The 18239-nt window shown below is 52.3% G+C and overlaps 1 protein-coding gene across 12 annotated transcripts in view; it reads right to left on the bottom strand.

The window, feature by feature from the left end:
- Positions 1 to 1239: 1239 nt before the first annotated feature.
- mast2 (microtubule associated serine/threonine kinase 2) overlaps positions 1240 to 18239 on the bottom strand; it is a 106045-nt gene continuing 89045 nt past the window's right edge. For all 12 annotated transcript variants that reach the window (XM_023794686.2, XM_023794688.2, XM_023794689.2 and 9 more), the window contains 21 exons: positions 17393 to 17468; positions 16976 to 17185; positions 14849 to 14950; positions 14016 to 14148; positions 13477 to 13544; positions 13297 to 13391; positions 12968 to 13176; positions 12694 to 12832; positions 12046 to 12178; positions 11796 to 11961; positions 11602 to 11703; positions 11383 to 11505; positions 11086 to 11195; positions 10714 to 10868; positions 9513 to 9823; positions 8825 to 9043; positions 8249 to 8475; positions 6611 to 6733; positions 6381 to 6517; positions 6108 to 6298; positions 1240 to 5933 (listed from right to left, as the gene is read on the bottom strand). In XM_023794686.2, the coding sequence (XP_023650454.1) occupies positions 4027 to 5933; positions 6108 to 6298; positions 6381 to 6517; positions 6611 to 6733; positions 8249 to 8475; positions 8825 to 9043; positions 9513 to 9823; positions 10714 to 10868; positions 11086 to 11195; positions 11383 to 11505; positions 11602 to 11703; positions 11796 to 11961; positions 12046 to 12178; positions 12694 to 12832; positions 12968 to 13176; positions 13297 to 13391; positions 13477 to 13544; positions 14016 to 14148; positions 14849 to 14950; positions 16976 to 17185; positions 17393 to 17468 (4936 nt within the window). In that variant the 3' untranslated portion in view covers positions 1240 to 4026. The remainder of the gene's footprint in view (positions 5934 to 6107; positions 6299 to 6380; positions 6518 to 6610; positions 6734 to 8248; positions 8476 to 8824; positions 9044 to 9512; positions 9824 to 10713; positions 10869 to 11085; positions 11196 to 11382; positions 11506 to 11601; positions 11704 to 11795; positions 11962 to 12045; positions 12179 to 12693; positions 12833 to 12967; positions 13177 to 13296; positions 13392 to 13476; positions 13545 to 14015; positions 14149 to 14848; positions 14951 to 16975; positions 17186 to 17392; positions 17469 to 18239) is intronic.

The raw sequence follows: 18239 nt of genomic DNA, 5'->3' as shown, positions 1-18239 counted from the left end.
GCTCTCCGTCTCACTTGATCATAGTGGAGACAACAGGCAGCGTATGAAAAGGTTGTCCGCCTCAAAGACAAAGGAGGGCTTGCCTTGCCTTGCGTACCCCCCCCCACCCAAACTATTTGCCCCGGTCTCCCCTATTATGCTCCATCAGTTGTCAGGACGGGTGCTTTTTGAGGGGGCCTCCTGATGGCGGCGTAGGGGGGGGTGGCCGCCTGCCGCTACTTGGAATGAGGCTGCTCGTCCGTGCAGAGCATGCGTCAGGCACAGGCGAAGCTGGCAATTCATCACCACAGCGGCGGGCTGTCATTCCTGTGGGGGGCGGGGGGTGGGCACATTCCACTGCTTGTAGCCCCCGGGGTGTCTATCTAGACAGGTCAGAGCCCAAGGATGCAAGATCAATTACTTTGTGCTGTGGAATCAGAGCGAGGAGTTTAAATTAGGCGGGGCTGCACCCTGACCCTGCGAGGCGGACAGCAGGCGTGCAGGCGGTCCTGTTGCAGGGGGTACAGCAGGGCAGTGGGATCACAGGCGAACAGCTACAGTAACGGCCTTCCATTACAGGCAGACACTTCACAGCTTGGGTCCGGAAAAAGCAGAGCGCTGCTCAACAAACAGCCCCCAGAGCCCATTAGGGGCGAATCGTCTCGCAGGCCCAGGACTGGCAACCACTCACTTTATCTCAAGATCTGACATTTCCTGTCTGTCTAACTGGACACTTTGGTAGGACATTGGCACAAAGCTCTTCCCAATGGTATAAGCAGGAGAATCCTGTCATTAGTTGGAACTCTGCCCCCTCAATAAAGTAAGATTATTTGGTTAAAAGTGGCAGAATAGCCAGCCAGCAGTAACCACTTACCTAGTTAGGGTTGCAGGAAGTTCAACCTAGACGGACAGTCCATCACAGGCCCTTATGACCAAGAGTACATCTGGGTCGCAGGTGTGGGGTCACGCAAGGCAGCAGCAGGAGGAGACCACGGCGCACATCTGGGGGGGGGCAGAGCCTCCCTGGACTGGTGCAGCGACTCGCCACCTGTCAGGCATCAGGGACAGAACGCTGCACCACACTATGTGCCGAAAGTTGGGGACAGTGTGAGGAAGGACTCTGCACATTATTATGGGATGTAGACTCAATGCCTGGCATATTTTCTAGGATCCCACACATCCCCCAACCCAAAACCTTTAACTGAAAAATGACAGTCGAGACCCTCAGCAGTGGATCACATCATGACAGGAGAGCGCAAATCTTTTTAGTATAAAAACTTTATTTATAAGGAATAACAACATGCAATTAACACAAAATTAAAAAGATATTGCACTGGTTTTACTCTAGCAGTTTGTCATACCCTGAACCCCATCCCACGTAAGCTGCGGTAACACCCTTCCCACACTAACAGACAAAAGCACGCTGCCCCCCCCCCTCCCCCAAAAGGGAGCCCCATCCTCGTGCTCCAACCACCAACCCAGCGGGGCTGGGCCATCTATGGCACTGGTCTCTACACGCAGGACAACATTAACACTGCTAAGGATTACACAGATCCTGCATATATAAAATTATTTTAAAATTGTTATTTATTATCTCTCTCCGTTAAAAAACACACAAGACATCTAAGAGACCTCCTTCCACAGTCAATGTGTGTCAGAGACTAAAGAAACTGTGTGAATGAGAGAAATGGCAAGGAGGGATAAAAGCAGACTGCTGCACTCCTCGCAGGTGGTCAGGTGACCTTGCTGCATCCCAGACACACACGTACCCTCCCTCCGGCCTCAAGTATCATGGCGAGTAACACATATTTCTCACATTGAAGACAAGTGGTCCTTGAATAGAACAGAGACTTTCAGCTACAGAACTACAAGACCCAGAAGGCCATTGTGGCTATGTCACTCCCAAGATGCACTTCCAGTAAGCGGGAGCCCCTACAACATTAAGGCCAGTACAACTGTCACCTAAACACAACACTCTCACAAATAGATTAAATAGAACAGATCACTATTTACAACTCACATTTTTTCCACCCCTTCTGCAACTGTAAACTTTTTTTTTTTTCCAAAGGCTATTTGGGGATTTAACAGGGACTGCAGGTCTGTTTTAGAAAGGCTTTGGTCAGGCAAGCTGGATAACTCCTGTGTATTACTGTAGTGAGGAAATGTGTCACTGTGGATTTCCTGATGCAGAATATTGACGGCTCTGCTGCGTTATGCACATAAGCTCCAGAAACACACTTCCATACTCTGCACACAAGACTGTCATTTCTGTAAAATGATTCCTTCCTAATAAGTCAGAAATCCTCTAAATGCACATACCACACGACGCCGGTCTCCCAGGGCCGCCCCCTAATCAGCTCAGTTCTTTGGGTGTTTGCCAGTAAACGTCATGCTTCCGTGAGATCAGCCAGGGCACCTCAGCGAGCAAGACTAACCTGCAGCGATCTTGCCTTATGGTAATAACCGAAGGTGCATTCGCAGGCCTGTCAGGACATGCCTCTGTGACATGGTGGGGGAATACACTGCTGAATTCACAGCAGAACAAGAGGAGGGCTCTATGGGATCAGCCCCCCTCCCCCAATTCGGGAAGGGATGATGGTAGGTGACCATAAAGGGGTACACGCTGTAAACACACCATGCAAACTGCAGGCCCAGGGAGCCCACTGCTGATCTGAGGTCAGTCTGAAAGGGTTTCGGTCACAGGCCCCTGGAGTCGGGTTCAGAATGGTGCCAGATCTGTGCACCGGCCTTAACGCATATGTGCAAATGTATTGCAGCCCCCAGGTAAGTGAAGGACTGCTGTCCACAGCTGAAGCTGTCCTGATATGAACACACTCTCCAAACAACACACATCTCTCTCCTTCGCTCTCTATTTCTATCACATGCACACGCACACGCGCACGCGCACACACACACACGCACACGCACACGCGCACGCGCACACACACACACACACACACACACTTATAAAGAGGGATCCACTCAGGAAATCAAAAAAAACCCCAAGCACAAAACACGGCATGCTGGTCCGCTGTACAAACTTACTATCGACAGTGACAATAACCATGTTTGTAGGATGGGGTTAATCAGAGGCTTGAAACGCCCAATGGCCACTGTAGCAGTAGCAGACTAATTGACAGTTTACCCTATCCCCCCATTCTCCAGCTATCAGACAGCTCATGTCCCTCTCGGTTCCATCACCCATGCTGCTATGAACCTGCGTGATTGTGCCAGAACCAGAAGTCCCAGATTGGGGCAGAACTCCAACAATTTGGCAAAAATCTCCACTCAGATATGAAGTTCAGCAGGCTAACAGGCGGTGGGACAGGCCTCTGGCATAGGAGCAGGAGCACAGCACTGAGTGTATGCAGAGAAAGCAGCCACAACACCCTGCAGCCCAGTTACATGCACTTAATCTACAATCTGGCTTCAGTGCTGCCCGAAACATCAGTAAAAGCCAAGTGGTAATAATGGGGAAGCAGCAGGTTGGAGTCTGGCTATGAAATAGCTAAACCGCTTGCTTTTTCTTTTTTTTTTTAAATCAATGTCATAGGTGTACACAATTTGCTAAACGAAAGCCATTTTATTGCTGAGATACATACTTGCTTCCCCCGATAAAGCTGCTCTTGGAAAGAAAAAAAAAAGGATGAAAATGAAATGTTTTCCTCTAAGGCACGACCAGTTAGTGCGAGTGACCCGAGAACAGATTGGAATGCAGACTGCTGCCTTTCAGCTGGAGAATACCGATAATGGAAATGGAAAGATCTGCTTTCAAAGTCCATCCCAGCGACTGCGAGCCGTTCGTTTTAGCTGAAACCGTCTGCGGAGAGCAACAGACTCCACGCAAACGTCAGTCAAACAGGAGGAAAAGCTAACAATCCAGGTGTCAGATGCTAGACATACGGCGAAAAACAATCCAGAATAGAGCTTGTCATTTATTCCTGTTTTTGTTTTATCTTAACAGCTAGTGCTTCTCAGGTTAGTGTGTCGATCGTACTGCTATCCCAGCATGCCTTGCTGCTAGTCCATATCAGTTGGCAGTCGCTGCTACGTCTTCCTGCCAGTTTTGTCCTGCGGTGCCGCAGGTCTCTGCGGAGCGCTGCCCACCTGACCCTGCCTCAGCTGCTGGTGCGCTGGGCTGTCCTGGGGCAGGGAGCTTGCCCGCTCTTGCGACCCCTCGGGGGTCTGGGCAGAGGTCCTGCTAGGCGTGAGCCTCCCTCGATCTCCGATGGGCTCCACGAGACTCGGAGAGGAGGCAGCCTGCTTGGGAGGGGATACCCCGGGCCGACGTGAGATCTGAGGGCTGGCCTGTCTGGGGGGCGTGCCCGACGGCGCCGTTTCCTGCTCCCTGCAGGGGGGCTGAAGAGGATTCGCTGGCCGCAGGTCACGGGCCCTGTCGAAGGCCTCCCTGGCAGCGGGGAGACTGAGCCTGACCGGCCCCAGAACGCTTTTAGCCACGGTGGCCAGCTGGGACACGACCTTGTCAACCCCGCTTTCGGCTAGTGGAGCGGCGGCGGCAGCAATGGCCGCAACGTGCAAGGCCTGCCGCCGATTCTCCGCTTCCTTCTTCTCCTTACTCGTCCCTGTGACAGGTGCAGGGGGGTCCCTGGAGTCCGCCACCGGGGTACAGGACTGAGGCTTGGGCGACAGAAGCCCCTTTGGGGCAATATCGTTTGGCTTGGCTTCAGCAGCAGGGCAGCTGGTCCTCCGGTCCTGAGGGGGCACTGTTGAGATAGAAGCCGGCTTCTCAGGGCTCTCCTTAGTGATAGGGATGAAAGCGCTGCCGGGGGTGGGAAACGGGCCTGGCAGCTTGTTCACGGGCCCCTGGGGAAGTGAGCTGACCTTGGGGGTGGACACGGCCTCCGGCGCCACTGCCGCCACCGGGCCACTGTCTGGGACGACCGGGACCAGGGTCTGCTCTGCAGCTACACCCTCGGCCCGAGTCTGGGGCAGTTTCCCCGGCTGAAGGGGGGCTGCAGAAGCTGGAGTAGGGATTGGAACGGACAAGCTCGGGGCCACTGCGGGGACCGCCTTAACAGAAGGAGCACCCATCACAGTTGCGGGCCTGAGCACAGAGGCCGGGGGCACGAAGGGCACCTCCTCCTTGCTCCTGTGCCGACCATCCCCCCAGCTGCCCAGCCGGCGGCCGTCCTGGCTGTCCTCAGAGCCCTCATCCGTCTCATCCTCAGAGGAGTCCACCTCGTGTATGGCATCCTGCTTCTGCAATGACTCCCGCCGGCCTGCGCGGTCCTGCCGAATGGCCGACAGCTTGTCCTTTAGCTTGCTCTTCCCGGGCGTTAGGCCCAGAGAGGCAGCCCCCAAATCAGGGACCTCCTGCCGGCCAGGCTTCCGGGACGGGGAGGGCTTCTGCAGGCTGCCCTTCTCGGCAGGGGCCGCCCTGCCCCCCAGGAGGGTCTCGCTGGCCGATTCCTGCAGGCTCTGCAGGCTGGGGTCCCGCTGCAGCATCTCCTTCTTGAAGTCAGAGTGTGAGACATCCAGACTGTGCTTGCGGGAGGCTGCAGGCAGCTTCTTGTCGGCGGCAGAGGAGGGAGAGGGCGAGGAGGAGGAGGAGGACAGGGAGGCAGCCAGCTTCTCCGCTGACTGCACACGCTTCAGCAGCGGCGAACGTGGCGGCTCGGCGCTCTTGGGCCGTGAGATCTGGCGCACCAGGGGCGGTGAGGAGTGCAGCTTCACTGGGAAGGAGGGGCCCAGGGTGTGGCCAGCCAGGGGGGAGGGCGAGCGCTGGGGGGAGGTGCTCTGTGGCGTCGGTGAGGGCGTGCGCGCCAGCGGTGACAGCGGGATGTTGCCGGCCGATTTGCGGCGGGGCGAGCGGTACTGCCTCTGCAGCTTGGGGCCCAGGCCATGCAGGGAGCTGGGCCGGATATGGCCAGAGCTGGCTGGGGAGTTGGGGACGCTGGAGCTGGGGGAGCTGCTCTGCGACGACGTGCCCCCTACTGGACAGGAAGAGGAAGCAAAATGCCACACACAATCAGTACTGAATTGCCTCACTCAGAAAAGTTACAAAATTACTTACAAACCTAAACAAAACTAACAGCAAATTTTTGTAGCATTGTAACATCGCATGACACACTGAAGGGGCCTGTGCTCTGGGGGGGGGGGGGACCTACCAGAGTGTGCAGAGTCCGGCGTTGAGCGGTAGCCCTGCGTGGGCGAACGGGGGGACAGGTTGTGTGTGGGGGAGCCGGGGACACTCTCCCCGGACGACAGTGAGCGGTTCAGGGAGGACAGGCTGCGGCTGGTGTGTAGGAGCGAGGCCTGCTTGGTGATACGGCGGAACAGCGACGTCCGCTTCTTGGTGCTGAAACATATCACACATCCGAGGTCACATGACGGACTAGCAGCTCACTGTGGCTCACAATGCCTAAGAGTGGGAGGATCACCTGTCCTGGCTCTCCTTAGTCTTAGTCTTCTTGTTGCGGCGTGCCATCTTGGCTTTACGGTTGGCCTTGCGGGCAGGGCCCACCTTAATGGAGGTGTTCTCGAAGGGCGTGGCAGAGATGGAGACCTTGTTGCCACTCTGGCAGTGCGAGGGAAAGAAGATGGAGGATTGAGCCAGGATGCTCAGAGCGTTATCAAGGACAGAAAACGGAGTGTGAGCCTGTGCTCGTACCTTAAGGATGAGCTCCACCACCTCGGTGTGCACCAGGCCGTGCACGGGCTCCCCGTTGACGTGTGTGATGAGATCCCGCTCCCTCAGGCCGGCCTCGTGGGCGGGACCACCGTCCTCCACATGCTGACACCCCAAGAGGGCAGGAGGAGATACTGTGAGATTGGATCCCCTCACCAGTGCAGACAGCTCGAAACTAAATAACTACTTTGTCTTTAGTCTAAAATTGTACTTTTTATGATCTGAAATGTTTAATTTTAAAATTTAAAGTAACATTCAACGAAACATCTTTAAAAAAATTATGCGCAGGGTACCGTAAAGAGCATTAGCATCGCATGGGGATAAATCCGTGGGTATGACCGGCTTGGGCTGGGGAAGACAAAGGGACCAAAGCCTCCCCAGCATTGACAGGGCACTATTTAATCTCCCACAAATATTATCTCTAGCAAACCATAACCACTTATGATGCATAGGAATTAGTGTAAAGCTGTCAGATTTAAAACAGGAGGGAGACGAGTTGGCAGCATGGGTAGAGAAGAGGTCAGAGGTGGGCACAGTGGTGCTAATGCAGAAAAATAAGTCCTATGTCTGTACTGAGCCTGAAAATCTAGCTTTCCACCAAATTAAGCCTATGAAGATGGTTGGGGCCACAGTGACCCTGTTCCATATCGCCAAAGTACACCCTCAACTAAAGAAATCATCTCAAGGGGAAACCGACAGACTCTCAGAGGAGTCGTTGTCATCTCACAGGGTAACTGACACTCACGGTAGAGCTGTCTTCTAGCAAGGTAAAGCTGGTCATACACCACAAACAAAATTAAGAGGATCAACGTCGTTCTGCTAATACAACGTTGTAATATGTGGAATCACCGCAGTGATCACCATTTCCGCGCGCCGACTCTGCAAGGCCTCCGAGGCAACTTCTTCATTTGTTCTGATCCCACCCACTGTCCACAACTGGCTGACATAAAATGGGGTTGGTCAGCAGGACTAATTATACAGTTACAGATATGCTTCACACTGCACTACACTAGATAAAATTAATGTGTATTTGTGTATTTCTGTTAAATGGCAGAACCATGTAATGTGTGCCGTGGAATGTGTGTCGTTAGCGTGTAACTGAGTGCAGTTTAAATTGTTGGCTTCCCAGTCTGTGCCACTTGAGTATTAAAGAAGTAGTAGTTAATAAACAGAGCAATTTCCATATTAAGAGCCATCATCTCCTTTATTAAAATGACTTGTGCAATCAGCACAATACACTTATTTGCGCTCTGTATGTGGGTCTGCTACATGGAAGATATTCTGCGCCCTCTAGGGTTGTGGTGTGATTTAGAATGAACAAGGTGGCAGCAGCATTTTATGTACGCAACACATTGTTCTCACCGACGTGTTCGATTTCGTTTTGTCCGGACATAGTTTGAAATATAGAGCCACCTTAACTTACACAGACTCACAGAGAAGCGGCTGTCTTCACGCAGGGTAACTGACCCTCACTTCTAGAGCAGTCTTGGACAGAGCAAAAATGTGGACCGGCTGTGGGTCCCCGAGGACCAGATTGGGAAACACTGTTCTAGGGACATCTGCTCAGACCGGTTCTGCAGCAGATGCTGCAGCATGCCCTTGAGCCCTCTTTGCACTCACCCAGACCATGTGGTGCACGGTGTAGATGTCTGTGTCGCCCATGTAGACGCGGATGGCGCGCAGGGTGAAGCCGTACTTCTTGCCAGAGCGGTGGATGACGATGGCGGGCTTGGTGTTGCACACGGCAGGAGAGAGGTCGCGGCTGGGGGAGGAGTCCCTCGATGAGGGGTTGGAGGAGAGTGAGCGTGGCGACATGGGGCTGGCCAATGGAGAGGCGACGTGGTGCTCTGTTGGTGGGGCAAATGGAAACCAGGTCACGTTAAATGTTGTGTATCCAAGGCCAGTTCAGACAAACCACAGCCATACTGTGGTAACTAGCATCACCATTTACAGCATGTGGAGTCCCAGAGTCAATCCCCCCGCCCCACTACAAGGTAAATACTGCTTTACAGCAGCCTGCTGTGTTTTCAAGAAAAACACCACAGCTGATCTGTAATGACAGGGAAGCTCAGGCAGAGGCTGCAGGACCAGCTGCTTCAGCTTTTCTCAGGAGCCACTTAAATGCAGTTAAATCTGGGTAAACGCCGTTCACAGAGAGGTCCATGGGCCAGCGGCCGATTCCCCGCCCCTACACACCTGCGGGGATGAGCAGCGAGAGCGTGGTGGCCGAGGCCGACTTGATGACCTTGTTGAGGGGACGGGAGGTGTGCTTCTCCAGGGACTCTCCCGACAGCAGCCGGTGGCGGGCACGGCGGGCTGCCAGGTCGCTGATGGCCCTGGGGGTGGAGCTGTCCACCCCCTCGGCGGAGGGGCCACGTGGAGACGACCGGTCCCACACGTCGCTTGAGCCGCCCGCTGTGACAGAGGGAGGTGGATTCAACAAGGCTCTACTGTACCCACGTACAGAGTCTAGGGTCATGGTAACTCCTGCTACATTCCTCGTTTAGCAACTTCCACAGTTAACGACTCTTTGCAGACATGACGGTAATAAATTCTTTCTGACCAATATGCGTGTTCATGACCGAATTTCGTACGCCCAGGGCACAGTGTGAAAGATCTTTGAAGTGGAATGTAGCAAATGTTAAAAATGTCCACATAATGAACGATAAAAGATACTGAGCAGGAAAGGCGGAGTAAAGCCATGAGCAGAAGCTACCGAGATTTTCACTTAATGACCTAGTCGATAAATGAGGAGAGGGTGTATTCCTGAGGCTCGCAGGTTAAGGCTGGAGTTGTAAGTACTGTGGGCAGGGCACTGAAAGCCCTGGAGTTACGGAGCAGTACTGGAAGCCGGGCTTTGCGAGGTGACCGAAGCAGGACTCACGGGTGAGAGTGGCCCTGCTCAGCTGGCTGCCGGTGGAGCCCGGGGTGGTGGGAGACTCATCCAGCTTCAGCTCCCTCTCCAGGGGCAGCTCCGGGATGGACAGGGGCAGCTCCTCGCCCCGTGGCCCGCGGGCCGGGGTCTGCGGCAGCAGCGAGGGGCTCCTGCGGGCACCGGCAGTCTCGTCCTCGGTGGAGATCGCGAAGCGGGGCATCTCAATGATGGCCGAACAGCAGCGCCGGCGCACCGTCAGAGGAGGGCTGGAGTCACTCTCCGTATGCGAGGACTCCGACACAGACAGCCGCTTCCGCAGGCTGCAACACATGTGCGCACATACTGTGAATAGTGTTGGGCGGAATACGTTGTTTTTTTATGTGTTATGACATGAATTTTCCACATAGCGCGATACCGGTTTAAATAGCCTACACAACGTTCGGAAAGTGGAGCAGCTGGAAACTGTTTAGGAGGGGACCTTCTTCACTGCTGCACCGCTAAAAATGTACCGCGAAAGATCAGAAACGAAAGATATAGCTGACGCTGGAGATGAAAATAATGAGACACTGGGGTTGTCAAAAAAAAATCGATTCTCAGATAGTAATCGATATTAAAAATTACCTGATTAGATACTCATTTTCACCATTATTGATACCAACAGTGGGGTTTTCGCCTCATTCGCCACACTTCACAAAGCACCACTACAAAAAAACCACTACCGTTGTATACCATGAAACCGATCTAACTTGTATACAAGTGGTATAAATTTTTGGTCAGACCACCCAGCTCTAACTGTGAGTAAGCAGTACTTTGGTATAACAGAACACTGGACTCTGGGCTTAGACTGGAGTCTTATTTTAGTGCATCAATCACAGCTTTATATTTCATACAATAGTTGCAGATTATGGGGTTTTGCGTATAAAAACTGCTCACTGACTTACAGCACATGACTAGACAACATGGTGTTACTGTTCAGACCAAACAGTCCAGTCACAACTTAATCTACCAGAGTCTACTCACGAATAAAATACACCTACTGCTGTTTACAGCAGAATTACAGAAGAGATCATAATCACCATGAATCAGCCCATTATTTTGTGTCTGGCTGCAAATGCCCCTCCCCCAATCTGTCTGTCAGGCAGGCAGAGTTACAGCCAAACTCCACAGCACGAGCGGCAGACCCAATCTGACGGATGAACGTCACGCTCACATTTCTGGGGATCCGACCATCCAGCTGCGGTCACGTGACTTGAGGCCACCCAGGCTGTCGAATCGGTCCCCGCCCTCCTCGCTCAGGCTGCGTTTGGTGGGGGGAGGAGTCCTCTTCTCCTCGTGGAGCGAGAGGCGCTCCATGCTGCTGTACACCTGAAGGACAGCAGAAGAGGGGTACAGTTCAGCCCTGGGGATGAGGGGACACCTAAAAGCAGAACAGGAACCAGGGCCAGAATGGCACTGGGCTGAGCAGGTCAGGCCATGTTCAGCACCCTGGTCTCCAGCTGCTTTAAACACACAAGAGTTTGGTCGCTGCTGTTTGCTGAGGCTAGTGGAGGGTCGAGTCAGGCCAGAGAACGGTAAAGCTCACCTTGCTAAAGCGAGGAGAACAAGAGGAGAACTGGCGGATCTCCAGGTGCTCGTCGTCATTGGTGTCGTCCTCCTCCTCGGAGTCCACATGGTGATACCGGTCGGACCGGGCTGCAGGAGACAGAGAAAAAGGCTCTGAATCGACCTGCCATGCAGACGTGAATACCACCTACGGGTTATTGGCTCAGGGTCCGTTTAGCATGGTGAATGTTAAGTTTTCACCTTTCGCACGTACATAAGCTGCAGGTCATTAACCACACAGCCCCCTCCCCCTGGGTTAAACGCCACGGTGGCTCACTGTCAAAGTAGCTGGTATCGTCCTCCGATTCCAACTGGGGGATGAACTCAGCCTTCTGCCTCAGAAGGCTGTTCCAGTCCAGGTCCGAGAAGAAGCGGTGCTGCTTCACCTCGAAGGCTCCACCTGCCGAGAGCACAGATGGAGGAGACATTTACAAAGAAAGGTCACCAGGGGAGGGGGGGGTGTGTGGAGATGAAGGACCCCGGAGCCCCACTCTACCTGTCCCCAGACGCTCCAAGGGATTCTGATGCAGCAGCTTGGAGATGAGGTCCTGGGCATCTGATGGCAAGGCCTCTTCCTCCTCTGGCCAGATGATCTCATCTAGGGGACAGGTACATCTACGTTTATGCAGAGCTCGTATGAGCCATGCCAGTCACTGACGATCCTGAAGGTTCCCTTTGCTCGGTACTGACCGCTGATGACCTGTCCGAAGAGCTCCTCGGGCGTGTCCCCGAAGAAGGGAGCGCAGCCCACCAGGAACTCATAGAGGATCACACCCATGGCCCACCAATCCACCGGCTTGCCGTAGCCCTGTCGGAGGATCACTTCCGGGGCGATGTACTCGGGGGTGCCACACACCTGCGGGCAGACGACGTGTTAGGGAGGACTCTGCTCTGACGGCACAGGATACTCCAGAACTGGGCTGGGGAAGGGCGGCCTCACCTGCTTGTCCAGAAACTCACGAGCGTCCTTCTCTATGTGCCCCTCGTACAGGTTGGTGGTGAGACTCATGAGGCCGATCTTGGACAGCCCAAAATCGGTCAGCTTGATGTGTCCCAGCGAGGTAATCAGGAGACTGTGGAGCACAATCCGGAAGACAGAGCTTATCGACACTATTCTACAAAAGCTATTCAGCCAATCGCAAAAGGCGGCTTCACCTGACAGGCCGTGATCACAAAGTCCTCACATAATTAAGGAATGCAGACCATTTCTCAGGAAGCTGTGAAAGCTCAGTAACGGTTAACAATCTGAACACATATGATTGCTTAAAGAAGAATATACTGAATGTGAGTTTAACTCTTACTGGTTCTCTCTCCCAATCTGCTCATTTTAGTGTAGTCAGACAGCCAGACAAAATACGCAAACAGCTTTTTATTTACATACTGTTTCTTAGATCGGAATATGTCTAACTTGCAGGATATTTTTTTTTGACAATGTGTGTGGTGTTCTGACATTTTTCCACAGTCAACCGTTAAACCAATCACAGGGTTTTTGGATAAGCAGCAGACGTCCTATGGGAAGCTGAGCTAGGCCTGCGTCAAAGAAAGGACCCAGGCAGATAGCGCGGTGAGGGACCCTGTCGCTGCTCACTTGTCGGGCTTTAGGTCTCTGTGCACGATCCCATAGTTGTGCAGGTACTCCAGCGCTAGGACCGTCTCGGCGAAGTACATCCTGGCCATGTCTACGGGGAGGGCCCCAATGTTCTTAAGCAGCGTAGCACAGTCTCCCCCTGTAGGACAGCCAGATCAAGGAGGTCACCCTTGGCCCACATCTGTATCCCTTACACAACCCAAAAAGGCTCTTTTCATAAATCCAGTGTAATCCAGAATCCGGATCAACAGTGCATGAAGGGGTCAAGACACACCTTCGACATACTCCATCACCATGCAGAGGTGCCGGCGTGTCTCGAAGGAGCAGAACATGCTGACCACGAAGGGGTTCTCAGCGAAGGTCAGGATGTCCCGCTCCACGAAGGCCTGCTGGATCTGATTCCTCAGAATCAGGTTCTGCTTGTTGATCTTCTTCATAGCAAAGCGTTGGCGTGTCTCTTTGTGCCGCACCAAGAAGACAGCCCTGAAGAGCGACAAGGGAAGAGAAAACTGAAGGGTAGCTCAGCGCTAGAGGCCTTGGCATCCACAGACTGCTATAACAAGGAAATAACAGTCCACTTTATCAGTAAAAAGGATCCTTTACCCATATGCCCCGTTGCTGATGAGCTTAATGTTCTCAAAGTCTTCTTCACATGGGGTCTTCATCTTGGACTGCGGCTGTACCACCGCACCACGATTCTGGGAGGCAGCCGGGGTAGAGGAAAGGCAAATGAGAACCAAGACCACCAGCCAGAGATACACGGCCTAAGCGCACGTGACTCACCTCCGTGGAGTCGTCCGTCTCAGGAGTGTCTGGGTTGCCACTGTCATAGCTGCTCAGCTGGGCCATTTCTGCAGGAATTAAGGGAAAAAAGGAGAGGCTGGGTGGAAAGGATCGATGGCAATGGTATTTACGGTATCTCAGTGGAGAAGATGACTGACAAGCAGTTATTCATCTGTGTTTAGTTTTAGAGCCTGAGATGTAAAATACCTCCTGAATAATGCAGTTTAGCCTTGAACATCTGCCAGGCTTTTGTGCATCCCTGATGGTTTAAGGTGTTGTGATTTCCAGTGCGCCAACTACACTGTGATCATTTTAATTAGTAAATGTATATGAATCTGGAAGATTTGTACCTAAAAATAATCCCAATACAGGAAGCAGAGCATTTTCAAATATACTCAACGCAGATGCGGAAGATCGATCTAAGATAACTTATTACGACTTAGTCGCTCAAAATAAGCCCCTAATGAACCATAAACGGCAGTGAGATGCAAGGCCAGCAAAGCATAGAGTGCCTCAGCAGTGCAATGGCAGACTCTCACCCTCCAGGGGATCCCTGGTGAGGCCCAGCTGGCTGATGATGTAGCGGGGGATGTCTGACTTGATGCCCTGGCCCTCTTTGGCATGGCCTTCAGCAGCTTCCAGCAGGTGGTAAAACTCCTCTGGGTCAAACTCCTGAAGGATAGCGAGAGGGTATATATTTAACAGAGATGTGGTAGCACCTAACGGCGAAGCAGCTAGGATGCAGCAAAAGCTAGTATTAAGGCCCCATATCAGGGCCAGACGTGGTAATTCATCAGCCTTGGGCTCAGATCACGGCAAGATGACGCCTTTTTAATGCAGCCCAGACAGAGGCAAGCAGCCAGCCTCATTCCTCTGCATGTGCCGCTTCTGCCCTGTTGTTATGGGGGGGGGGGCGGGGGTCATAGCACTCTAGGGACGAGGTTTATGGGTAAATGAAACTACAAACGCAGGACCCAGAATCCCCTGAAGACCACAAGACAAGAGCGGAGAGATACAGGTTTGGCAAAGACAGAAGGGATGCTGAAGGGCCATGTCTCAGGAAAACAGATGCTATAGTTCAGCCGTAATACAGTTACAGCTCTTCATACATTGAACACCCTGAAATATTATTATAATATTATGTTATATTATTAAGGATGCAAAGTCGTATCCTACTGACTGGAAAAAAAAAAATCACAGTATTACTGTAAGCAAAATGTTCTATGAAGACATAATTAATAAATAACAATAATGAATGATACCCTTGCTTAATGCAGGAAAGAGGAATTTGGATGAAAGAAAGAAATGGATATTTACCACCAGACATGGAAACAATACCCCCCCCCCCCACCTCCGACGGATCAGCCCTCACCAAACACTCCAGTAGGCGTGCAGGCCGGGCGATGATGATCATCAAATTCTTCACCAGCTGGGTGACGAAGGTCACTTCCGCACTTTCTGATCGCTCGTGAGCCTGTTCGGAGGGGGTTTCAGCGTTAAGCAGTCATCGCTACGTGGCACGGTGCCTTAGCGTCCAACAGGAGCACAGGACAGCCAAGGACTATACATCACATAGTTGTTTTAATACATGTTGAGGTTCCATGGTGTTGATAAATCTTTAGAAGATGCCTAGCTTATGTTGATCCAACAAGAAGCCTTGTTGCTGTGACTACAGCATCACCAGGGATGTAAGCCAAATAAAGAGCTGTGTAAACACACGGCCGTGTGAAAAACGCATCAGCTCCACCAGTGGACAAATGATGCCTGCAGAAGCCAGACGTGTTAATAGAAACATCGGTGAGTGACGGCAACGCCTTGGGGTCCTAAACCAGCCCTTGAATAATTGATAGGGGTAATGAGACCCACAGAGAAGCCAAAGCAGGGAGACCCCGCTCCTCTGTGAGTAATAGCCGGCTGCGGGACACTCCCGTCCGTGGATAATTGAGTGGTTTCCACCCGTCGCACCTGCTGAGTCGGTATTCTGCGGCAGGAACGTGCTAGAACTTTGGGGTGGCGTTGGCAGGGTTACGTAGAAGAGATAAGAGGGACCCAGGAGGGTGACACTCATACGCTTAGCAGCATGTTTTAGCAATGGACACGTCAGATAAAGGAGACGGTCATTGATACAGGGTCAGCTGAGGCTGCTAAAATGAGCAATGGGTCAGCAGACAATGGACAAGAGACCCACTTGAACTTGGAGAACATCAGCATGTTAACAATGGACCATAAAAAAATGCAAATAAAAAAATTAAAATCTTGTTGGTCACCTGGGGCTTGTTTCACAAAGCGGGATTTTTTGCTTAGCCAGACTTGTCAAATTTAAGGTAGTCCGGGCTTAATGAAAGTGAACTAAGATTAAGTCCATTTAAACTGGGGTACCTAAAAACCAACAAGTTATCGAGCTAAGCAAGAAATCCTGATTCGTGAAACAGGACCCAGGTCTTTAAAGTCAGAATAGACAGAAAAAACTTTAAACAATCAAACGAGAATCTGAAGGACATGCAACCTCTAGGTTGGCCTTTCCCATTACCGTACACAACTGACAGTCCCAGAACGATGTTACCTGATCATGTCCAAAGAACCACGAGGACCCGTGAACACCTGGGCTGGTTACCGTGGTAATAAAAGAAAACAACTCAACTGCTTGAGCATCCACTGCCACAGCGCGGCACCTGCAACTGTCCAGCGCCAACCGCAAAACCTCCTCTTCCTCCACCTTCCTCTGCCAGGAGAGGCGGGACATCTTCCAGCGGGCCACGTCAGGCAGCCTCTGGATCCACACCGCGTTTTATAACGCCGGCGGCCGAAACGCGACGGCCAATTAGCAGGCCACAGGTGATGTCACCGCCGCCTTACGACCTCACCGTGCTTTCGCTGCATGCCAGACGGCGTGCTGTGCGGCCAAACTGGGGCTCTGAGCACACGGAGGGTGCAGATGCTAGGAGAGCATCTGAGCGACCAATCAGCCAATCAGCGAGTGCGCTGTTCCCCCCGCCCCCGTCCCCCCACCCAACACGGCCCCCACCACTCCCTCCAGGTCGTCACAAAAAACATCCGTCACTGGCGCGGGGCACTGGGGCGTGAAATTAAAATCAGGACAACCCCCCCCCCCCCACCTTAGCTGATACAAGGTCCAGGGACCTGAAGCTGGATGATCTGATCAGCAAGCTGGGTGTCATGGAGCAAAAGGTGTCGCTTCCCAGAGATGGGAGGCTAACATCCAGCAGCACAATTCCCTCCCTCCACCCCTACTGCACCAACCGGGGCACGAAAAGCCCCTTCTCATCAGCAATCAAATAATACAAAACACATCAAGTGTCATTTAATTCCAAAGGCTTTAAACACAAGTGAATTTTACAGGTTAAATCATTAAATATAAATATGACTGGGACGTCAGAACCTATAGCATAGCTTAACATACCAAAATAAAACACAAACAAATGAAGAAAAGTAAACAAAAAGTAAAACAAAAAAAAAATAAGCAAACTTTCACACTCACATCCTGCAGCAGCTTCTCCAGGTTCTCCTGCAGCTCGTAGAAGTAGCGGGAGGTGATGAGGCCCTCGCGGGACTTGTCCAGGCAGTCTCGCGTCAGCTCTATCACCTGGTGGTGAATGAAGCTCAACACGCCATCGGCCAGGGGCTCCACCTTTCCCGGGGCGGAAGATGATAGGAAATCCGCCAGGCGCTCCTCCATCTGAGCGGTGGCCTGTGGAGCAGAGGCAGACAGTGTTGGATCAACGATGGCCAGCTCTATGAAGCCTACTGGTTGTGAAGTACGCTTTGCAAACTTCACTGCACTGGATGCAACACTCCTATAAATCCACCACCCTGGACCTTGCTCTTTTAAAGTGTGCTGTAAGAAGCTGTGTGGTTCTTTAATGATACGAGAGAGCAGTACCATGGCTGGGCTCACCTTGGGGAACCGCTCCTTGTACACATGGTTCATCATGACGATCTCATGGTCAAAGGAGATGGGCGACCGGCCAGGACTGTAACAGGGCACAGACAGGTCAGTGAGCACCGAGAGAACCACCGCATGTCTGCCAGCTGCCAGGCGACAGACCGGACCACAGCTCAGAGATGACCTGCAACCCCAGAGCTCCTCTACTGTGAGGGCAGGTTTCCACCAGATAAGAGCATATGAAACCCGTGACCTAAGGAAGATCATTCACTGTTCAGTTACACGCAACCACAAGGGACCTGGAAGCTGGGGACTTTCTCCTAGTCAGACTAAGACCTTTGGAGAGCAGCTGGTGGCTGGGGACTCAGGAGGCTAGGAGAACAGGTCTGTCTTGGCGAGGTGAGACTTCAGCTCCTGCTTTACACAACTATGCATCAGAGTATGAATGTAAGGTGTGAACAAGCCTGAGCCATTTCTCACATCGAGCAGCCAGAACAAAGAACAATAGCGCGCGGCTATAAAACCGCAGGACGGGCCTTTCCGTGATCTGGGGAGAATGATGAACCGCATTTGCTGCGTGACTCACACCGCACACGACCGCCACATGAGGTAATGCATTAGGTCATCGCAAACAGCCCGCCAAAGCAATTACCCGCTTAATTGATTGAGGAAAGACTATGTCAACTTTGCTGGTCCCATGCGTATCCATGGAGACGGACCACGGCTCGTCATCCAAGGCTAAAGTGATCTTAATGCAGAATGACAGGAGGCTGGGTGCAGAAAAAACAGGAGGCGTTCTGTTCTCAATTCAATTACCAAACTAACTGCTTGTGCACAAACAGTGATGCTAACAGGGATG

The sequence above is a fragment of the Paramormyrops kingsleyae genome, chromosome 15 (genome assembly GCF_048594095.1).
Source record: "Paramormyrops kingsleyae isolate MSU_618 chromosome 15, PKINGS_0.4, whole genome shotgun sequence".
NCBI classification, from domain to species: Eukaryota; Metazoa; Chordata; class Actinopteri; order Osteoglossiformes; family Mormyridae; genus Paramormyrops; species Paramormyrops kingsleyae.
This window is presented reverse-complemented; position numbering and strand designations above follow the sequence as displayed.